The 22,523-nt window shown below is 41.3% G+C and overlaps 2 protein-coding genes, 1 long non-coding RNA gene and 1 pseudogene across 4 annotated transcripts; 1 reads left to right on the top strand and 3 right to left on the bottom strand.

Moving 5' to 3' along the window:
* Positions 1-6,461: 6,461 nt before the first annotated feature.
* On the bottom strand, positions 6,462-9,399 carry LOC125764454 (uncharacterized; annotated as a pseudogene).
* A 4,777-nt stretch (positions 9,400-14,176) lies between these two features.
* On the top strand, positions 14,177-15,760 carry LOC125769725 (uncharacterized). The gene is made up of 3 exons (XR_007419097.1): positions 14,177-14,257; positions 14,412-14,895; positions 14,961-15,760. It is a non-coding gene; the product is annotated as an uncharacterized LOC125769725 (long non-coding RNA).
* Positions 15,761-15,767: 7 nt separating this feature from the next.
* LOC125768884 (uncharacterized) lies at positions 15,768-18,504 on the bottom strand. 2 transcript variants are annotated; one of them, XM_049437177.1, is made up of 4 exons: positions 17,925-18,504; positions 17,444-17,849; positions 17,057-17,364; positions 15,768-16,975 (listed from the first exon to the last, which is right to left on the bottom strand). In XM_049437177.1, the coding sequence occupies exons 1-4, from the start codon at positions 18,037-18,039 to the stop codon at positions 15,789-15,791; spliced, it is 2,016 nt and encodes a 671-aa protein (XP_049293134.1). In that variant the 5' UTR covers positions 18,040-18,504; the 3' UTR covers positions 15,768-15,788. The 2 variants fall into 2 exon arrangements, with proteins under 2 accessions (XP_049293134.1, XP_049293143.1); XM_049437186.1 differs by having other exon boundaries at positions 16,864-17,364.
* A 381-nt stretch (positions 18,505-18,885) lies between these two features.
* LOC125769428 (uncharacterized) lies at positions 18,886-21,500 on the bottom strand. Its single transcript, XM_049438156.1, has 2 exons — positions 20,102-21,500; positions 18,886-20,022 (listed from the first exon to the last, which is right to left on the bottom strand). The coding sequence occupies exons 1-2, from the start codon at positions 20,413-20,415 to the stop codon at positions 19,689-19,691; spliced, it is 648 nt and encodes a 215-aa protein (XP_049294113.1). The 5' UTR covers positions 20,416-21,500; the 3' UTR covers positions 18,886-19,688.
* Positions 21,501-22,523: the final 1,023 nt, after the last annotated feature.

Below are 22,523 nucleotides of genomic sequence, written 5' to 3'. Positions count from 1 at the left end.
ATATTAGTTCGTGGAACTTGCCTGATAGTGCGTTGTTGGCCGATCCAACCTTTAACGATCCAGGCAGTGTGGACATTTTGCAAGGAATGGATTGTCTCTCGGAATTAACAATATCAGGGTCCGTGAAAAGAGCGAACACACTACCGATGATCACCGAAACCCGTCTTGGATGGGTAATAGGAGGGCGTGTTGCAGATTTATACAAGGAAAGTGAAATGTTTACCAATGTATCGACAAATGATCGTTTAGGATCAATAATGCAAAGGTTTTGGGAAATAGAAGACGTTACAAGTGAGCGTTCTGTGAAATCTGAGGACGAAATGTGCGAAACCCATTTTCTCGAAACACACTATCGCGAATCAACAGGCAGATATGTTGTGAAATTGCCCCTGAAGGAATCGGTACAACAATTGAGCAGTTCGCGACGCGTGGCGTTACAGAGATTCTTTGCGTTAGAAGCCAAGTTGTTGAAAAATCCACAGTTGCGATCGCAATATCAAGCATTTATGAGTGAATACGAAGATTTAGGTCACTGCAGAGTGGTAGAGGAAAGTAAGGATGATCCATCACCAAGGAAGTGGTATCTCCCACATCATGCTGTCCTCAACCCGACAAAAAGCACCACAAAATGCCGTGTCGATTTTGATGCTTCAGCGAAGGTCAACGGAAGGTCATTAAATGATGTTATGAGAAGTAATTTTTTGCCATCAGAACCCATGGTGGATCTACGCGATGAAGAGTTTCCTGATCTACGCAAGGTGGTTACCTGCAGTGTTACAGTACCGCTTGATATTCTTCCGATCCTGGTAAAATTTGAATCTTTTCGAAAGACACAAAGAATAGTAGCATATGTTGTACGATTCAAACAAAATGCCAAACGACGTAAGGGTGAACGCATTAATGACCCAAAGCCTACAATTGCTGAGTTGCGAGAATCAACGCGTTGGATTGTAAGAGCTATTCAGCATCATGAGTTGTCGGATGTAGTGTCGGGAGTAAAGCAAGGTAAACCTGTGCAACGATACCAGAATCTGAATCTCTTCTTGGATGGTGAGCTGCTGAGAGTTGGAGGTCGTATACGCAAGTCAGATCTGTCGTATGACAATAAACATCAGCTGTTACTGCCACATCGTAGCATCATAACTAAGCGTTTGATTGCAGCAATTCACCGTGAAAATCTACACATCGGCCCGTCTGGAGTGATTTCTATTTTGCGTCAGCATTTCTGGATTGTGAATGCTAGATCAACGGTTCGAAAAGTGCTGCACGAATGCATTGTTTGCTTCAGAAGTAGTCCAAGTACTATGGATCAACAAATGGGTGATCTACCTACATGTCGAGTAACAGCTGCTCCTACCTTTCAACGTGTAGGTTTGGATTTCGCTGGGCCAATTATGCTGGAATCAGGTATCCGTCGTGTTACTGCTACGAAAGGATACGTATGTCTATTTGTGTGTATGGTCACAAAGGCGATTCATTTGGAGGCTGTAGAGAATCTTTCAACTGGCGCTTTTCTTGCTGCCTTGAAACGATTTGTATCCAGACGAGGAATACCTGAAGAAATCTACAGTGATAATGCTACTAATTTTGTTGGAGCAAAACATGAGCTTCGTGAGTTATATGAAATGTTCAAGGATGAAACATCGAAACAAGATATTTTCCAGTTCTGCCAAGAGAAAGAAGTTACGTGGAAAATGATCCCACCTAATGCTCCTCATTTTGGAGGGATTTGGGAAGCTGGCGTAAAAAGTGTCAAAAGCGTATTGAAAAGAGTTTATAAGTCTGCTTCGTTAACTATAACCGACTTCTACACGCTTCTGTGTCAAATTGAAGCTATGTTAAACTCGCGACCATTATACGCCCTTTCAAACGATCCACATGATCTGGACTGCCTTACACCTGCACATTTTACGATCGATCGTCCATTGATTGGAGTTGCGGAACCGTCATATTTGAACCTGCCAGAAAACCGTTTAGACAAGTGGCAGAGGCTTCAGCAACTTCGGCAACATTTTTGGAGACGATGGCAGAAGGAGTATCTGAGTGAGTTGCAGACCAGGCATAAGTGGACCAAAGTGAAGGATAATATCAAAGAAGGAGCATTGGTATTAATGAAGGAAGACAACATGCCCCCGCAGTTTTGGAAATTAGGTCGAATTTCTAAAGTGTATCCAGGTGATGACGGGTTGATACGAGTGGTAGATGTGAAGACGAAGCACGGTTTATTTAAACGTCCGATACACAAGTTAGCGCCTCTTCCCATGCAGGATCCCTAATAATATTCGGGCGGGGAGGATGTTCCGTTTCATCGGAAGAAGTGTTTTTTTGTTTTTGTTTTTTTTCTCTCTGTTGTGGTGTGTCGTTCGGTACCTGCGGATAAACAGGAACAAAAAAGGGTCCTTTTTATACAAGGCGGTAAGCGGTATAACGGACGGTTCCGCGAAATGCACGCCACAGCGGAGGGAGTACAATTTTGGGGTTTGCACACGGGTGCAAACCAGTACGTGATTGATAGCGATAGAGTTAAGTCGCAAGAAGCGAAATAGACCAGTTCTTGTGCGTTTAGATTGATGTTCAGTGCCTTATTAAATCCGCTGAGATATCACAGCAATACAAACTCATTATCTACAGAAAATACACACCCTACAATCCATAGCTACGCACCAGTTTAACAATCACATCAATAGCAATTATAATATCAAAATCCTTACCTCGATACCAGAACTTAACCAAACAAAGCAACAATATAACCCCCGAGTAGCTCGACAATTAAGTTTAACGGTCATAAACTCCACCTGCGCCGCCACTAAAATCTTCACAGATGCAAGCAAAATTGATGAAGACTGCGGAATAGGGATATACATATTACAAGAAGATCAGGAACTTCTAAAAAGGTCGTACAAACTAAAGACCCCAGTGTCAATATGCTCAGCGGAACTGTATGCCATCAAGCTGGCACTCGACTTTGCTGTCCAGGAACGTATAGAGTCACCTGTATTGTACACGGATAGCAGATAAGCTTGCTAAATAATCAAAACCGCATCAGAGAACCTATGAGATAGTGAGCGAAATACTCAATCATGCGACAAGAGTGAAACTCAGTATACAATGGATACCCAGTCATTTTGGAATTGAGAGGAACGAGATAGCAGACACCCTAGCAAAAGAAGGTAGCAGATGCCATAACTTCGTTAATAACAAAATTCAACTTAAAGACGCACTAACGACATTTCAGAACAAGGCAAAGGAGAACACTGAAAAGTGATATGAATAAATTTGCCTACACAAGGGGAGAAAGTTTGCAGAATACCAAAGTCGTATAGAGAAAAAAATGTGGCATCACAAAATCAAAGTACCAGCAAAAGCCATAAAAATCATCAACAGATTGGTTGCAGGTCACGATCATAGTAACTATTGGTTGCACAAGATGAAACTAGCAGACGAAGGCTTTTGCGAGGAATGCAATATGCACAAAGTGTTCTATTTCCCAAGATATTCAAGGAAAGGAAAGATATAACGGGGTTTAAAAAAGTACTAAAATTTATCCAAGACAATAGAATAAGGTTTCGAGTCATCAACGGTATCTAGAAATGAAATGCGTAACCAAGATTTTAAAAATCTTACGCAAACACAAGGAAAACAAAAAAAATCACTGTGGGAAACCTCACGAAACCAGTCGTGCGAGATTGTTTCTTTCGCAAAATCTTTCCGGATTCCTTTTAATACGTGTAACGCGCGATGATCGGTTAGCTACTGTGTATTCATTTGTCCTTAAGTTCATTTACATCGAGTTCATTTCCTAATCCTAATAGTTCATTAATCATTGCCCTCGATCGGTTGTCATAATTACTCCTCTAGTGCAGTTTTTACCTAAGGTCTATATTGCATGTAAATATCCGTGAAATATTTCAACTTAATTTTAATTAATTCAAATAAATCTCAACATTCCGGCCACCAAAGAAAGTATTTCTTTAACTAATCTACGAAGTTCAATATTGGCTTATCTGTAATGATTACATGCAACTCACTGCTTTAAACCTATCATGTGTGATCGCTATCAATGTGATCTCATGCCAAGTGAAGTGTATGTGTATGTGTATGTGTATGACACTTGTTTTGTTTGTTTTGTTTTGATCGAAACCGATCGATCCCTTGTGGCTAATTATCTTCAAAAAGATCTGGATTCGGAAGAATAGCTAATCTAGCTGCTGCACGTACTATTTCCTTTCCTGCACCTGTTCTCAAAGTGACAACTCGAACCGTATTATCTTTCCCTGGGTGTTATTTCGTTATTCTGCACATTGGCCATAAGGTAGGTGGTGTGTTGTCTTCCTTGATAATAACTAGTTGTCCCTCTTTCAGATCTACCGGTTTTGATGAAATATGCTTTGCACGGGCCTGTAGCTGTTGCAAACATTCTGGGTACCACCGTGCCCATATACACTGAAGGTGTTTTTGAACGAGTTCGTATTCTTTCAACCGATTTGACGGAGTGTTCGTACAATCAACCTGTGGTGGTGCTAACATGTTTGACCCTACTAAGAAATGACCCGGTGTCAACGGCTCCATATCAGTGGGCTCGCTCGATAACGGAACTAATGGTCGAGAATTAAGACATTGCTCAACCTGGGCCAACAATGTCAACCAGCCTTCTTGGGTGAGGCTCGCCGTCCCAATCGTCCGTATAATGTGATGTTTTGCGGACCGTACCGCCGCCTCCCACAGTCCACCGAAATGAGGCGCCCGTGGCGGAATGAACTTCCACCGGATTTCGTTGATCGCGCACCAATTGAAAATTTCCGCCCGTTCCGTGTTCCTGCACTTCAGCATCTGGTACAGACGATGCAGCTCGTGTGCAGCCCCCTTAAATGTAGTCGCGTTGTCGGAGTGAATTTCCGTAACCAGACCTCTGCGAGCGATGAATCTTCGGAGTGCGGCTAAAAATGCAAAAGTGGTTAGATCGTTGACCAATTCTATGTGCACCGCTCTCGTCGAAAAGCATACGAAGATCGCGATGTATGCTTTGGTTGCGCTTCGATTGCGGATGGCTGACTTGATCATTACGGGTCCGCAATAATCAACCCCGCACACTGCAAACGGCCTTGTCGGTGACACTCTAGATGTAGGCAAATCGGCGGCAGCTTGTCTCACCAACGAAGGTTTACTCTTAAAACACCTGTGGCATCGATGAAAAATAGACTTCACTAAACTGCGGCCTCCGATGATCCAAAATCGCTGACGAAGTGAAGCTAGCAAAAGTTGCGGTCCAGCATGCAACAGTTTGCGATGATACCAACGAACCAGTAATGATGCGAGCGGGTGTTTTGACGATAGCACAATCGGATGTTTCGTGGCGTCTGTAATCTGCGCGTTCCGAAGCCGGCCACCAACACGCAAGATTCCATCATGATCAATGAATGGTGACAACCATTTCAACCGTGAGTGTCGTGGTAGCTCGTTACCACTCCTTATCGCATGAAGATCCTCCGGAAACGAATCTTGTTGCGCAAGTTTACACAAGCACATCTCAGCGCGATGTAGTTCATCCTTGGATAGTGCTGAGATCAATGCGATAAGTTCTGCAACTGTTGTATTCTTTCTGCTAACTGCTGTTACCGAAGATACGCTATCCTTTAAGCATCGAAGATAGCGCAAGGCGTATGCCGTCGTTCGAACAAGTTTCAGGTAGCCAGAAAACCGTGCGAAATATTTGCTGCCAAAATCGTTCGTTGTAGATGTTGCAGCAACCAATTGTGTAGCTCTCTCCTCGTCATTGCAAACGATTTCTTCTGTGGTAGGGTTATGTGGCCAATCTGCCTCCTTGCTACTTAACCAATGTGGCCCATGCCACCAGCGATGAGAAGATAGTAGCTTGTCTGGAAGCAGCCCACGGGATATATCATCTGCTGGATTGTCCATCCCAGGAACGTGTCTCCAGCATTTGATCCGAGTTTCCTGTTGGATTTGTGCCACTCTGTTGGCGACAAATGGCTTCCAGCAACGTGGAGGTGACTTCAGCCAATATAACACCGTCATCGAATCAGTCCAACAGAAGGTGATGATGGGAGTGTTGAGTGACGTACTGATTCTCTTGACCAATTGTATGGCTAACCGTGCAGCGCAGAGCTCGAGTCTGGCGATCGAGTGAGTGTTAGCTAGTGAAACAACCTTTGACTTTGCGGTCAACAGGTTCACAGAAATCCCGTGATGATTTTCTGCCCGGAAATAGCAACATGCTCCGTATGCTGCTTGAGAGGCATCCGCGAAGACATGTAATTGGGTGGTAGTTGCATTTTGAAGCGATACGAACCGTGGAATGTGCAACTCACGAAGAGAATGTAGCGATGAGTGAAACCTGTTCCACTCTTGTTGAAGATGCAATGGTAGCTCACTGTCCCAACCCAGTGCAACACCATTTTCCTTAAGCGACCACAAGTGCTGCATAAATAGTTTGGCAATAACTATCGTTGGGCCGAGTACTCCGAGGATGTCTAATATTTTAGCGATATACGATAAAACCAAGCGCTTTGTTAATACTGATGCAGAAGGCGGTAGTTCGATTCGAAACCGAATGACGTCTGCTGCTGGCTCCCAGATCAGTCCCAAAGTGGACACAAATTGCGATTTGTTCCATTCATGGCATGTTTGCAATGCCAAATCCTCCTGAGGGATCCCGTGAAGCGCCTTAGGATTGTTCGATGCCCACTTTTTCAGCGCGAACCCAGCTGACTGCAACATGGATGAGATTTGTTTCTGCATCTCAATCGCCTCTGATATCTCATCTGTCCCCGTCAACAGATCATCAACGTAGAAATCTCGAAGCACCGGAACAACTGCTCGAGGATACTGTTCCTGATGATCGTATGCAGTTTGCTTCAATGTCCGTGTGGCTAAGAATGGCGCAGATGCGGTACCATACGTTACGGTTTGTAACTCGAAGGTTGCTATGGGTTCTGACGGATCCTTTCTGTACCGAATTCGAAGAAAGTTTTTATCTGCAGGGTGATGTCGGATTTGACGGTACATCTTTTCAACGTCAGCTGTGAGCGCAATAGCATGTGACCGAAATCGAAGCATAATGGTGTACAGATCTTGCTGAACGACAGGTCCAACCAGCAGGGAATCGTTTAAGGAATAACCTGACGTCGTCTTACACGAAGCATCGAATACTACACGAACCTTTGTCGATGTGCTGGATTCTTTTACAACAGCATGGTGCGGTAGGTAGTAATGTGGACATGATTCATCAATTGGCTCCTCGAGCCTTATCATGTGTCCCAAATGTTCATACTCTCGCATGAATGACGAATATGCTTCCCTCATTTCAGGATTAGCCTTCAGTCGCCGTTCCACCGCTAGCAAACGACTATCTGCTATCTGTCTTGAGGCTCCTAAAATGATATTGGGATTAGACTTGTGTGGCAAGCTAACGACATACCTTCCTGAACCATCCCGAGTTGTATTAGCGATGAAATGATTCTCACAGATGTCTTCTTCCACAGATAGAGCGGGTTCATCGGAGATGGTTTCGCTCTCCCAGAAACGTGTCATGATTGCCTCCAAAGGACATTCGCTCGTTGCAACATGACATACACGTGGAGCTGGTGATGACTGCACTGTATTTCCGGAAACAGCCCATCCAAATCGGGTCTCTACTAGCCACGGCTTGCCTGCGCCTAATGATCGCTTACGTCCAGTATGAACCTCCCAGAATGGATCACTGCCGATGATGAGATCCACCTTACCAGGAACGTGATAAGTGGGATCAGCGAGGGTCACGTTCGGCATATCCCATTAAGAAACGTCTACCGGTTTGGTAGGAATGGCTGCGATTGGTGTGTCAAGGATGAAAAACTCCATCGGTGTGGTGAAGTGTAGGTCCTTAGATCGAACACTAGCGGTGATTGAACCTTTCACCTGCTGCCTTGCTGACCCGATGCCAGTAACGCACACATTCACCTTCGTACGAGGGGTGAGGAGTTTCTGAGCCAATGATTCCGATATAAAGTTTAACATCGATCCCGAATCAAGAAGCGCTCTAGCCTCGTGCTTAATTCCATAATCGTCTACGATGTAAACTATTGCCGTCTCGAGAAACACCATTTCATCGTCGGATTGAGCCGCCAGAGTAACTTTCGGTTGAACAGTTACGGATGAATGAGAAGCGTGATGAAGTAGGCTATGATGACGTTCACGGCATGATCGGCACGAGTAGTCTGATCTACAAGATTTCACTTGGTGTGAGCTGCTGAGGCAGTTCCAACATAGACCCTTTGTTTTGACGATGTCACGTCGTTGTTGTATCTCCTTGTTGATGAATTCCGGACAATTGCGTAGTAGATGAGGTTCCGGACACTGCAACGGACATCTCTGTAGTTGTGGTGAAGTGGAGATGGATGCGTTCTTCTGCATTGCAGCTGCGCTCGTGATCGACTTCCGTGATGCAGGAAGACGATGTGCGCCGGCCACCTTGGTCGGTGCAATCTTTGCGCATGCAAAGCTCTTACTCGATTTCAATATTTGAACACGATCCTGCAGGAATTCAATCAGCTCACTGTACTTATCCCTTTTAAACTGCACGGAGTGTTTTTCCCACGCTAAGATGGTTTCGTTGTCCATCTTCATTAGAAGCATGTTGGACAGAGGTGTGTCCCACGAATCGACTGGTTCTTGTAGTTTCACCAATCCATTCACATGCCGCGTGAATTCATCCACCAACGATGTCAAACCGTCGACACTTTCTGCTTCTATTCCCGGAAGGAAATGAAGCTTCCGCCAATAATCGCGAATCAGCATCCGTGTATTGTCGTAACGCTTAAGAAGTGACGCCCACGTCACAGCGTAGTTCTCGGTAGTCAAAGCCACATGTTCAAAGGGCACCGCTGCGTCGCCCTTCAACGAAGAAAGCAGATATTGTAATTTTGCAATGTGTGGTAAGTCGGGTGAAGCGTCGATCATAGCGACAAAACGATCGCGGAATGACAACCACTTTGTTGAATCCCCATCGAACGTCGGCAGTTCGATTTTTGGCAAGCGAAGATTGGGTGCGTTTGGCCGTCCAAACGCAAGCGTTGAATTTGCCAAAAGAGTGGATTCATTTAGCGGGTTGGCGTCCTTCCGTTGGTTCTCTCTGAGAAATGATTTCGGCCGCCAGCACCGTTCTTCCATATCGATCCTGTCGTTGATGCAGGATTGTATCGCCTCACTGCTGTCATCGCATTCCTCCAGTTTCGCCACTGCGGTGAAAAACTCCTGCTTGTACTGCTCCAGCCCCTCCAAAGCCTCCGGAATTTGGCTTGCATCGTCGCTGCTGAACGCCTGTGTAAACCGCTCCAGCGATTTAATGTTCTCCAACGCGATTAGTTTTTGATGCTGGGCAGTTTTGATCTTTTTGTCCATTTTAGTCACTTTCACTGACTGATGATTCATGAAAAATAACTACGACCGAAAAGGACCGAAAAACACGATGACACAAATTTTAACGATGGCGAAATTTCGACCGTTGCCCTTTCCGTAGGGCGAATGAACTTTCACGCGCGAATTCGGAATGGCGCGTAAGATGATTTGCACCTTGCCCGTGATGCGGAGCGTACCGAATATACTTATGCTCTTGATGCAGAGCGAAGAAAGAAACAATTCACACACTAATCCGTATCTATCCGGTTCGAAGGACCAAAAATGTGAGAAACCTCACGAAACCAGTCGTGCGAGATTGTTTCTTTCGCAAAATCTTTCCGGATTCCCTTCAATACGTGTAACGCGCGCGATGATCGGTTAGCTACTGTGTATTCATTTGTCCTTAAGTTCATTTACATCGAGTTCATTTCCTAATCCTAATAGTTCATTAATCATTGCCCTCGATCGGTTGTCATAATTACTCCTCTAGTGCAGTTTTTACCTAAGGTCTATATTGCATGTAAATATCCGTGAAATATTTCAACTTAATTTTAATTAATTCAAATAAATCTCAACAATCACCTTAGCACTAATATATTAACTGTTTAACGTGCAGAACAAGAAGCGGCCTCCGGTCCGGGCAGGCCCGGAATATGGCCCATCGATAGAAAAGAACGGGAGGAAATGCCCGCTACAACAGTACGTCATCAATCAAACTGAAAGAACTGAAGATACTAGTGATGAGAAAGTTCCTTTTTTTAGGAACGGAACGGAACCAATGTCTCTTCAATGAGGAACGGAACGAACCTGGTAGGTTCGCCGAACCTACTACAACGGAAATTTTGAATAATTTATTTTTCATAACTGAGGCCGTATTGCAATTCAAACAATTTAATTTTTTCTTCCCCAGTTGAACAATAGTTTCAACTTGCTTCGATACTTCCAGCGCTGATTTAGTTCCAAAACAAACGGCTAAACCATTCTGAACAAGAAAATAATTCACGTTGCTACCTTCTCATCCTAAAAAAATAGTAGGTGCAAAAAACCTACTTCGTGTTTTTGTCTCAACCTAGGTGCGTTCGTTCCATTCAAGGAACCACTGCATAAAAAAACTAAATGAAGCACTTTTCTAACAGATAAAATGGTTCTGAAAGTTATGATATTTTTAACAAAAATTTAAAAATTCGATAAATAATTTAATTTTCATTTTAAAGGCTCTCGAAAATGGGTACATGCCGAAAGATGATGTTTGACAGCACAAAACAGTGTGATTTTGTATGCAATGACAGCGTGGTCTACTAGATTAAGCATGAAAACTGCAAAATCTGAACGAAAGTGTCGTGCCCGAGGGCCGGTGTTGCAAGCTATTCCCGTCCCATTCTGGCCCAAACGAGCTTTTCTTCCCTGTGGGCAAAGCTACTCAAATTCACTCGATTTTAGCATGTCGACTCTGTCTCTCCTTCAGTTGAAAAATGCTCGTGCTCCTTCTTCTAGTCCTTTGCTGTTGAAATGAACCGTCTCCTGCGACGCTTTACCTCCGTCTTCCCGCACTGTGCCCACACTCTATATTTGACAAGCGCGGCGCGCACGAGTTTGTGGGTCCGTTGCGGATGGCTTAGCGGAGGGGTCGAGCGATAACGAGCGGAGAAGTGCACAAACACAAGCACACAGGTAGCGACGCCATAGATCGTGTTCAGTTTGTGTTATCGTTTTGCAGCGAAAAACGCGTGCCGAGAAGCCATCGATAAAATGCAAGATATTTGCTTCAATTCTTTATAAAAGGTAGGTAAATGTGTTCAATTTAACAGTGTTATGTTAGCTACTTGCTAATAATGATTTGAATTGCAGTTCAACACCACATTTCGAGCTGAATTAAGGAGTACCATCATCTCGCCGTGTTTTCGATGCAAGGAAAAATCGCTGATTGAGGACATCTTGGAGCACACTAGCAGTTGATTGGAGTGTTATAAAGAGTTTATAGAAAGAAAAATGAATTTAGTGTGTAGCATATTATAAAAAAGTGATAATAAAAAGTTGTGAAAAAAATATCTCGTCGTATTACTACTTTTTTTTGAACACCACTGTATCATTTTGAAGAGAAATCAAATCAAAACTCTAGTGACGTCACGATCGTGTCCCTGTGGGCAATTTGAGAGAGACTCCCATACACAATTTTGGCCTTGTTCTCGCTTTGTTCTGGCTTTAGAGGTACAACCAAAACAAGGCGAAATGAACTACACGATCGTGACGTCACTCGTTTTTTTTTTTTTATACCCGAAGAACGCTCGATCCGACATGGATTATTTTTGATTCGAACCATCACCATGTGATATGTCAAAATAAAAATAACAAAAAAACGTGTTGTTTATACATTTTATTGATTCTGCCGTTGGATTGCCGTTATATATCGATTGCAATTTTTTCGCCGGTGTTATTGAATAATCTGTAAGTAAAGTTTAACGGAAAAAAGAGTATGATTATGAAATGTTAAAAGTAATTAACATGGAATAACTTACGGATTTTGATTATTTTAGCTGTACGATGGACTCGCAGGATACTCCGATTGAATGCGGTGGTGCAGCAGGCGGTTGCCCATGCATGCACATTTCGAAAGAAGTGTGTAAGCAAGTGTACACTTTAACGAAAGCGGTAGCCGACCTTAAGAATAGCAGCCATACGAATACGAGCATGCTCCACCAACGCCAAACGTTTGTAGTACCATCTACGGGAAGAGATGAAGAGATTATTCCCCTCATTTCTTCCCTAGAAGCGTTTAACGGGTTGAACGAACAGTTGGCGTCGGTGGAGCACTACAACGTGGTGCTCAACAGACTGGCTACTAAAATTGAAGGCACCACAACGAAGCAGCGAATGCATGAGGCACTTTACCTCACATTTAATCGGATATTTTTATCGGAGTGTAGTTGGAGCGGTAGAGGAGGAAAAGTACAATTTAAAAAATATGGCAATGTTCTGCGGCTTTTTAGAGATGTAGGAGAAACGGCAGGGCAACCTGTTCAGAGTAGAGAATTAGAAAATTTTTTTAAGACTAAGCTACAAAACGCTAAATGCAGCGCAAACACTACTGGTGTAGTGAAAAGCGTTTGTAGAGGATCGTTTAAGCGTAAGCGCAAGGAGTAGTGTTTTTTTAGATTAGATTAGTTTAGGGTGTTGGGTTGTATATATTAGGTTTTCATGAGTTGTTAGTTTCGTAAGTGTTTAGTTTAGTAAATTTTTTGTTGCATGAGTTGTTAGTTTCGTAAGTGTTTAGTTTAGTAAATTTTTTGTTGCATGAGTTGTTAGTTTCGTAAGTGTTTAGTTTAGTAAATTTTTTGTTGCATGAGTTGTTAGTTTCGTAAGTGTTTAGTTTAGTCAATTTTTTGTTGCATGAGTTGTTAGTTTCGTAAGTGTTTAGTTTAGTCAATTTTTTGTTGCATGAGTTGTTAGTTTCGTAAGTGTTTAGTTTAGTCAATTTTTTTTTTATTTTTTTTGAAAGATGAATTTTTCAATGAATAAAGCATTGAATGAATTGTAGCTTATAATAAATGGCCTAGCCTGTTAAATTATTAAAAAATGATAATGAAGGCCCACCTCATTCCCACGCCCTATATTGAGATTGTTCGGGATAAATATAGCATAACAATTACGAGTGAGCAATACATGTATTGACTCACATTTACGCGCGCGTGTCTCAATATATGCGTTACCAATATGCAATTTTTTTAAACTAAATATTTACAAACTAATATCATTTACTATTTTCATTTTTTTAATCAAATTTACTAACTTCATTATCATTTTTTTTGTAATATGATGAAAAATGTTAGTTTAATGTTAGTCTGTTAGTTTATTAGTAATAACCAGCCAACAATTATACCCAAAACCAAAGTACAGCATTTAATCAAACCCTAAACGTAGTGATCTCGAGGACACAGCGGCTCGTTAGTAAAAGGCTTACGGAAACGCGAGCATTGCAAAGCATGGGGGCCCGCATGGCAAACATAAAGCTATGTATCTGCAGTGGTCATTTTCCCTCCCCTTCGCTATATGATACACCTTACCTCCACTGAACTACCCATGTTATAAATATGCTTAACCTAAATGCCCACTGAGAGCTTTACAACGCACAAAGCGGTAAAAACGGTCGTCCTACCATGAATCGGGCAACAAACATCCAGTAGAGTGATGGAAGTACAGCCTATTTTACTGAAAAATAAAAGTATTAGTCGAAAGTTAGATGAAAAATATTAGTTGGAGCTGAAATCTGTGTCAGTTTGAAAAGTGTGCAGAAGAGGAAACAAAGCGATAGTATCAGAATCTAAAGGAGGATTGGGAGGTCGTAGGGCAAGAGAGGAAGGAGGTAGATAGTACGATACAACCCAAGCGAAAGAAAACGTGGAGAGTCGTGACAATTTTGGGGCAAGCACGGGGCCCCATTCTTGCCACGATATTTGCTCCGTAGTCAGAAACGAATGGGGCAATTTTGTTTACCGCAATCGATGACGTCACAAAATTGTCATTGCTGTAGTATGTGTGATGTGGTATGGTATATTGATGTGAGTGTAGGCTGGTAGCGATTGGCAAAATAAATTTATAAAAAAATATCGCTTTTTGCTTTGCTCTGTTTCTAAGTACTTTCCATCGTGTATGCTTTTGCTCTGTTCTTCTTACATGTATCGAAGCAGCTATAGAGCGTGAGAGAACGATTTACTACGGATTTGTTTCTTCATTGCTTTTGTGCTGTTCAAGGGGATAACATCGTGCGTGTTCGGAATCTTTTTCTGTGGAGAAGTTTAAGCATTTAAGTGAGATTTGATCTTCAGTTAATATATATTTACCGCGTTGCCGTCCTGCCAGTTATGTGAGTTGCCTTTTTGGTTGTGATGACGTAGTATGAATCATACTAGGTTTTATTCTACATCTATCGAAAGTGCAAAGTTTGTGTATTTGTGGTTGCAAACTGAGTTGGGATTATCGTGACTTATTGTGATAAAAGTTATATTTTTTACTTTAAGCAAAATGTCTTTACGCAAAACAGCTGACTCATTTTCATCCGAATACGATGAGTTCGTAAAAGCTATTTCAACAGGTATGTAATTTTTTTTTGTTTTAAAAAAAATTTACTTACTACCAGTAATCCTTTTTTGCATGTGTTGACCACAACAAAGGAAACGTTTGTGATGAAAACGCAGTTCACGTAGAAAATGGCAAGTGTAAAAATGAAAATATTTACTATGTTCTACTATTTCGTTTATACTTAATTTCATTTTTACTTTTTTTGTAGTTGCCAATCCACAACCATCGTCATCGGCAACGTTTCGATGTGTTGCACAAGGGCAACCTTTGGCAGAGCTTCGTCTAGGCAAGTAGGAAATTGCCAGGCTTTAAAAATAGTTTAGAATTATGAGAATTGTACACTGTCTTTTACAGATCTTGATGCGAATATAATATCCGCTGCACCATCAACTGCCATGGAAAAAAAGAAACCCACATCAAATGGTACGATAAAAAAATTGTGAAGTACAATGTGTTATTCATTGAGTATATATTTTTTGTCATTTTAGGCAACAAAAAGCGAAAATTGAGTGATTCAGCGACTGATGACAAACAAGAGGACCAAGAGGAACTTTCAATAGCTATGAAACAGCTTTACATCCAACAAGTAAAGTCCTTGGAAGACCAAGTTAGTTTCCTCAAAAGTCAGCTGAATAACAAAATGGACATTTTACTGAAAAACTCGGCTCGGCACACAGAAGCACTCAATGAAGTAGTGGCAGCTAGTCGTCCAAGAGAAGGACTTCTTCCAAGGACGGAATTTGTGTTGGAGCCATTAAAGACGGAAGAAGAATTAGAAACATTCGACCAGCAATTAGAGTTAGATTCTATTTTTAAGCAAAATGTGGTGCGTTGGTTGCACGCACAGGTTGCAGACTCTAATGTAAAAAGACGTCTGCACAATTTATTAGATTTAATTTTTACAAAAACTTTATTTGCTAAATGTAGTTGGACAGGTCGAGCGAAAGAAGAACAAAAAATAGAGTTACGTAAATTTACCAACATTTTATTTTTATTTAAAACTATAGGTAGTAATGAAAAATTAATGATAAGTTCGGACTATTTAGCTAAATTCTTAAAAAGTAAGTTGAACCATGCACCTGCGCGTGTCCATTTAGGCGAGGATGCTCAAACTTTTTGTAAAGTAAATAAATAAGGATAGAATATGATAGAAGAAATAGGATTAGGAATGTTATTGAATTTTTACAGGAATTTTATGTTTTTTATAGTTAGTTTTTATTTACAGGAATTTTTCTCTACAAATTATGTTCCACGGATTTGTTTTTGAGATTATTATTAAATAAAAAACTCGGGAGAACTATTCGAAGTTTTATATTTTATTTTACTAATGTATGAACTAATGGCACAAATATTATCTCATGGTTTCGATTTAATTGTACCGCAACTAATTTACATTTTATTTCTTGGATGAAAATTTCTAACGGAGTATCTGATAAATCTTTTTTGAAACCTTTATAGATTGATAGTTCGCTCGATTCCATCGGGTCGTTGAAAACCAACCCTTTAACATTTAGTCTATGGCCTTTGATGTTTATGTTGCCGTCATTATTTTGGCTGGCTCCGTTAAAATTCATAATAATTTCGTCTTTAGTTAAGAACCAACAGTTTCTGGGATTGTTACGAAGCAAAAAGCTAGGGCGCACATAAACAGTTGTTATTTTGCCTTTCTCTGAAACTGAAGGATACTTTTGGACCGGAGCTTTAGACAGATTAAATTCCTCAAATTCAGAAAGGCGATTAACTGCCTGCTCTAAATTCTTCCACCCACTTCGTAATGATTTTTTCAAGTGTTGTAATTGATTTTCGAATGGGTATGTAGATATTGATGATAATGGTCCAAATCGTTGCACTTCTTCATAGACATGTTGCAAATTATGCACGTTACTGTTCACGTACCTTTCACCGTAAACTTTCTCAAAGTCTTGAACAAAACGGTCGAGCAACTGTCCGGCGAATTGCCACTTATCTTCGTATACAGCGGATGAGAACAAAGTTACTGCACAAAATAGCAACATGAAATGGTTATACATAGATTCAGGAAGATGCTGCTTCAAAACCACTATTGATGCGTAATGAAGGAATGATGCGCACTCTGATCCCTTCCAGTATCGTAAAAATTTCATTGAGCGAAGTTTGCGGTGGATTTCGATTGGTAATGAAATCTTTTCCAGCAGCTCTGAAACGTTTGCTATTTGACGATCCAACCACCGTTTTTTGCAAAGTTTTCCATCGCGCCAACCAATAAGCAACCTTTTCATGACGCCAAGATCGATGAGATGTAAACGGTCCGCAATAACTACGTCCTTGATAATGTCGAATCCTGCCACATCTAAAAGTGGCGTTGATTTTATAACATGCTCTGGATATGCGTTGTCTCTAAAGCCTTTGTCCGTTCTTTTTGGTGCATTTAGGCCTGGGAACGTCATTGTATGTCCTTCGTCGTGGTATGTGCCTGTCACGGTACATTTTAAGCACGACGAATAACCAGTATGGCCTTTAACACCTGAAACATGCATTAATGGTTAATATATTCAATGTTCACTGTACATTACAAGTATGTCCTTGCGTTAGAGCAATAATTTACCTTTAATAAAACATCTGGCTGGAGTATCTGCAACAATTACACGTAGCTTAACAATTACATGTTCTCCGTTGATTGAAATGCCGTGTGTCATGAGGTTATTCAGTTCCTCCACCATTGGCCGGAGGTAATCCTCAACACTGGTGGGCTTGCCTGCACCGCAATATATTGCTACTGTCATTACTGGGGCTTGAGGTAATTCGTATATAGTAAAAAGTATAGGCCAAAACTCCATCTTGCTGCTATTGTGCAGTGGCAGTCCGTCGAACGACATCGTCAATGATAGTTCATTAGTAGAAATCTTATTGAAGCTAGAAGAAAATTTTAGAAATAGCATAGAGTAAAGTACCACGTTTTGTTGTTTATTATACATTAAATTATATAGCTTACCGGAAGTAATTCAGCAAACATTTTCCTATTCCACGATACCACATCTGCCCACCACCAATCTCCGTGATCTCCGATGAAGGATTTCGTTTGGTCCTTAACAACGTTTTTGCATTTAAAGGAACCTTTACGTTGGCCTTTTTGAAAAGTTTTAATATAATATTTACGGAACTATGTGGCGCGTTGGTAGAAAGTGCCCAGTAACGAATTCCATCGATCAATGGCATGTTCTCGATATTTGGAAATACCGCATCACTATCGTTGGTATCAGGATCACCATCTTCGGAAGAACTGTCGTCAGCATATGTGTAGTCAATCAATTCTTCGATATCTTCTTCGTCCTGGTTTAAATTTGGGCCTGGAACACAGGCTTCATCTTCAACACTGTTTGAGGATAGTTCTTCAGGATCTAAAACCAAAATGTAAATGTTGCATCAATTAGTTTCTCAAGGTAATAAGGGTTTTCTATGTAAAATGGACTAACTTGTTTGGCTTGGTCCTGCTTCTTGTTCATCCTTCTCTGAGGGATCAATCTTCATATATTTTGCAGCTCTACGATAAAAGATTCCAGATTTTCGAGCACGTTTTAAATCGGCCATACTTTTACGCTATGAGAACACTTTCACTGATCGCTGTTTTTAAACCTTTTTAACACTGAACACACCGGAATCGAAAGATGAAAATACTGCTGCCAAAACCACAAAGTCTATTAAACAAATGTAAACAAATAATACCTATGCGTTTTCCCCCTTCTTCTTTTTTTCTTGGTTAGAAAAACTGTCTAGCTGTTTCACGTGTTAGAAGTGCAAGCAAGTGTGATGTATGTGTGCGATTCCACACACATACATTTTAACGGTTGCAGAACCAAATTTGCACTGCCTACTTCGCATGCGAGTGCAAGCAAGAACGGAATAGGAGTGAAAGCGAAAAGCATGATAACGAAATAAACCGAAACCGGAGAGTGTGACGTCACAAAAAATTAAGCTATGAGTGCGAGCTAGCAAGATATACAATTTAGAGCAGGATACACGCTATTTTGTTCATTTTCACCCCACTCGGTTTGCTTGGGAAGTTTACAAAATATCATATAATGCGGTACTTCCACCTTCCTGCGCGGAGAAGATTCTTTAATTTTATAAATGTTTAAGTCAGTAGACGACAGTTGGATAGCTGGATCGTCTACTGACAAACTAAACAACTCCGTGCAGTACTCGTACTGGATTCCAGTTATAACGTAAAGTAAAGAATCCAATTTCTTTACTTCCAAAAACTTCACAATGCCATGATCTTTGGTTAAGAACCATTGATCTTTGAAATTCGGCAGCAGGATAAAATCAGCGGCTACGAGTAGACCAGCACCATTTTCCTTCAACCGGGGATAAGTAAGAACAGTACGATTGGCAGCCACTTCAATAGATGCAATTTCTTGCATCTGGGCCGCCACCTGTGCTGCTACTCGTGTGCCCGATTTCACATACCGTTTGATTATCTGAAGATAATTTTCAAACGCATATGTGGAAAAATTATCAAGCGGTCCACAATTTGCAACATTTCCTGCCACGTGTATCAAATTGTGGACATTGCTAGTTAGATAGGCTCGACCGTAATACTTGCGAAACTCCTTCACAAAATGTGTAAGGAGCTTTTCAGCAAGAGGCCATAATCGCTGGTGTGCCGAGGACGAAAAAATCGTCACACCGCAGTAGTAGCACAAGAAGTGATTGTATTGTTGATTTGTAAAAAAATCCCTCCAGACCACAACACTAATATAATGAAGGAAGGACCGGTATTCGGTTGCCTTCCAAAAACGGACATATAGGAAAGACCGTACAGGACGGTTCACTTCCGAAGGAAGCCGAATCTGCACCATAAATTTAGATACAGCTTCCTTCTGTTGGGGTGACCATCTACAAAACTTTTTAAATTTTCGTTTTAAAAACCCTTGGACAAATAATCTGGTACACCCCAAATCAATCAGGTGAACGCGGTCGGCAACAACGAAACCGCGTATCATATCAAAATTGTCCACATCTTCGATTGGTGTCCGCCATTCTTTATGATGATCTTTGTCCACTCGTTGTCTAAAGCCGGCGTCCGTACGCAACTCGGCGTTCACGGAATCAAATATAACTTTGCGTTCCGGTTTGATGTATTCCCCAACAATGGAACACTTTAAACACCCATGCTTTGCATTAAAGTTTGCAGTTGCTAAAAAGGAAAAAGGAAAAAAACAACATTAATATACACTTCAAATATGATAAAAATATGTCCTACCTTTAGCAAACGCTCGCGCTGGAGAATCGGCAACAAATATGCTTAAAGCGAAACGCACTACCTTGTTGCCGAACTGCAAGCCTCTTTGTTGAAGATCATTGATCTCCAACACTAGTGGCCGAAAATATTCTTCCACTAGCTCCGGTTTTTCCAGTCCACTATAGAAACCGACAAGCATAACCGGAGCCTCTCGCAATTCTTCCACCCTTATCAGTATCGGCCACAGTTGCCGTTTTGAACTTCTGAAGAGTGGAAGCCCGTCGATAGACACTTGAATCGTAAAAAGGTCTTCTTCGGGAATGACATTTCTGTAATAAAAAGCAAAGAGGTACCAGTTAGTTGCAACATATGCAAACAAATTGTACAATTTATGCATGAAATACTTACCGAAAATGTTGTTGCAGGACCGTCTCAATCCCTTGATACCAGAATTGTCCACCCGCGAGCGATTGAATTTCCAAACCGGTCCGGGTGCGGGTTTTGAGGAATGTCCGCGAATCTTTTGGAACATCTATGTTGAAATGATGCCTTAAGATCGCCAGAAGCATATTAAGTGACGATCGCGGCAGGTTTCCCAAAATTGCCCAGTATCTTAGAGCTTCTGTCCCTGTCAATTTCTCTAAGAAACTGTAAGCAGTCCCCAAACCTGCTGTGATATTATCATCACCGTCACGATCGGCATCCAGGTGATCACTATCCATACCCAAACTACCTACATTATCGTCTATGTTAGTACCAAAATCACCTTCCAAAAAATTGTTAGCACTTTCACCATCACCATTGTTAGTATTTACGGGTTCGTCTGAAATTAGAAGAAGAAAGAAATAATTAGTTTCATTAAAGTTAAATCATAAACCAAAGATTGACAATTTGGTGTTACTTTCATTTATATTCAACGGACATATAGCAACTTACAACCTAAATTTTTTTGTCAGGTTACATATAATAAACACAACTAAAAAAAAACCACTAAATTCTAACTAACGAAGTACAAATTAAATATTTTTCAATATCACTATCTTATATTTTGTTGTGGTGTCTGGCTTGGCCTGTTCAATTACTAAACAACGATTTAGTCTATTCATATTTTCGTACAAAGAAATGAAAAATGAAAAATATTTTCCGGTATGAAGAAGGGAAAGCATCCCGCACATATTTTTCATTGATCGGAGCCAGCTGAAGAAGAAACGTTACTGAACTTTTCACTCAGTGCAAACCGACCATTTTTTGAACATATTGAAAGCATTTAGCACAACCTAAAACTAAAAATATAGCCATTAATGTAACAACTTGCCACTTGACATATTTGGCCAAGGAATTTCTATGGATCCATCTGGTCTGGTCTTAAATGATAGCTGGCTCCACTCAGCGTCGGTTTGCTGCTCCAATTCCTCCAAATTGCGCTTTCGTCGCCGGTAAATATTACTGTCATTGCTCGAAGACATTTTATATAAAACAAAATAAAACAAAAAAATCAAAAATAATGAAACAAATTTTCCAAAATAGCAATTAAACCGCTGTTGCAAAATTCCGTCACAGTCACTGCACAGAACAGAACTTGTTTACTTTTCACTTTCACTTGTTATCGCTAGATATCACTTGACATATGAAAAAGAACATTTCTCCATAATGTGGGTAAAACGGTTTGAAGAAGAAGCAGTGAGCAATATAATCCGTTCGTTTCAAATGCTAACACCCTGAAGAGGGAGCACGAGCATTTTTCAACTGAAGGAGAGACAGAGTCGACATGCTAAAATCGGATGAATTTGAGTAGCTTTGCCCACAGGGGTAGTTCATTTCGCCTTGTTTTGGTTGTACCTCTAAAGCCAGAACAAAGCGAGAACAAGGCCAAAATTTTGTATGGGATTCTCTCTCAAATTGCCCACAGGGAAACACTAGTGACGTCACGATCGTGTAGATCATTTCGCCTTGTTTTGGTTGTACCTCTAAAGCCAGAACAAAGCGAGAACAAGGCCAAAATTTTGTATGGGAGTCTCTCTCAAATTGCCCACAGGGTATGCAGTAGGTGTGGTTTCTAAAGCCTTCGCACACACTCTCGCGCCCTGTGTCTCGTGTTTTGAGTGTGTTGGTGTCGAACAATTCTGGTCTACTAATCTACTTTTCGCTTTAGTATTTCATGTAACCGCTTAATTCCTAACTTTCCGTATGAGTGAAGATGTGTGTATGTTGGTGTTTTGTACTGACAACTATACGTGTAAAGAATGTAGCGTGGTTTGTTGTTGTAACCTACTAATAGCAAATTTCAACTAGCTCCTCTGAATTGCTGCTAAGCGTATTTGGTAGGATTGCTTCACAATTTGATACGCCTACGATTTGGTTTCCTGACGCTGTTTGACGCAATCAAAGTCCTATCAACCTGCGGTACACTAGCATGTTCGACCCTACCAAGAAGCTCACTTGAAAGCATGATCAAGCTTGTGGTTCAGTCACTTGTGCATTACGAAGCCGGCCACCAACGCGCAGCTTTCCCGATTGCTCAATGATTGGTGATGACCAGTTCAGAATCGAGTTGCGTGGTACATCTCTACCGTTCTCGATATCGTGCAGCTCATTCGAAAATGACTCTTGCCGGGGCAGACGACACAACCGACGTTCTGCTTCACGCTTGCTGCTTGACCAATGTGGCTTGTGCCACCAACGATGGCAATTTATTTTGTCTGGGAGTAGTCCTCGTGTCACGTCGTCTGTTGGATCGGTTACCTTTTTCATGTGATCCCCACGCTTGTCCTCGCCCATGAATTTTACGTGCTCTTCTTTCATTTTAGGGTTATCGTTTAGACGACGTTCC

The sequence above is a fragment of the Anopheles funestus genome, chromosome X (assembly GCF_943734845.2).
Source record: "Anopheles funestus chromosome X, idAnoFuneDA-416_04, whole genome shotgun sequence".
Classification (NCBI taxonomy): domain Eukaryota; kingdom Metazoa; phylum Arthropoda; class Insecta; order Diptera; family Culicidae; genus Anopheles; species Anopheles funestus.
Note: the sequence above shows the minus strand (reverse complement) of the source record. Positions and strands in the feature narration are given on the sequence as shown.

What these genes read in the sequence shown, in the direction of transcription:
- LOC125768884 (XM_049437177.1), bottom strand. Translation starts at nt 18,039, where the DNA reads ATGGCCGATTTAAAACGTGCTCGAAAATCTGGAATCTTTTATCGTAGA. An exon ending in AGCAGGACCAAGCCAAACAA is followed by an intron (nt 17,850 to 17,924) that starts GTTAGTCCATTT and finishes TTTTGGTTTTAG; the next exon opens with ATCCTGAAGAACTATCCTCA. An exon ending in AGCCAGATGTTTTATTAAAG is followed by an intron (nt 16,976 to 17,056) that starts GTAAATTATTGC and finishes TGCATGTTTCAG; the next exon opens with GTGTTAAAGGCCATACTGGT.
- LOC125769428 (XM_049438156.1), bottom strand. Translation starts at nt 20,415, where the DNA reads ATGGATAGTGATCACCTGGATGCCGATCGTGACGGTGATGATAATATC. An exon ending in GTCCTGCAACAACATTTTCG is followed by an intron (nt 20,023 to 20,101) that starts GTAAGTATTTCA and finishes TTTTTATTACAG; the next exon opens with AAATGTCATTCCCGAAGAAG.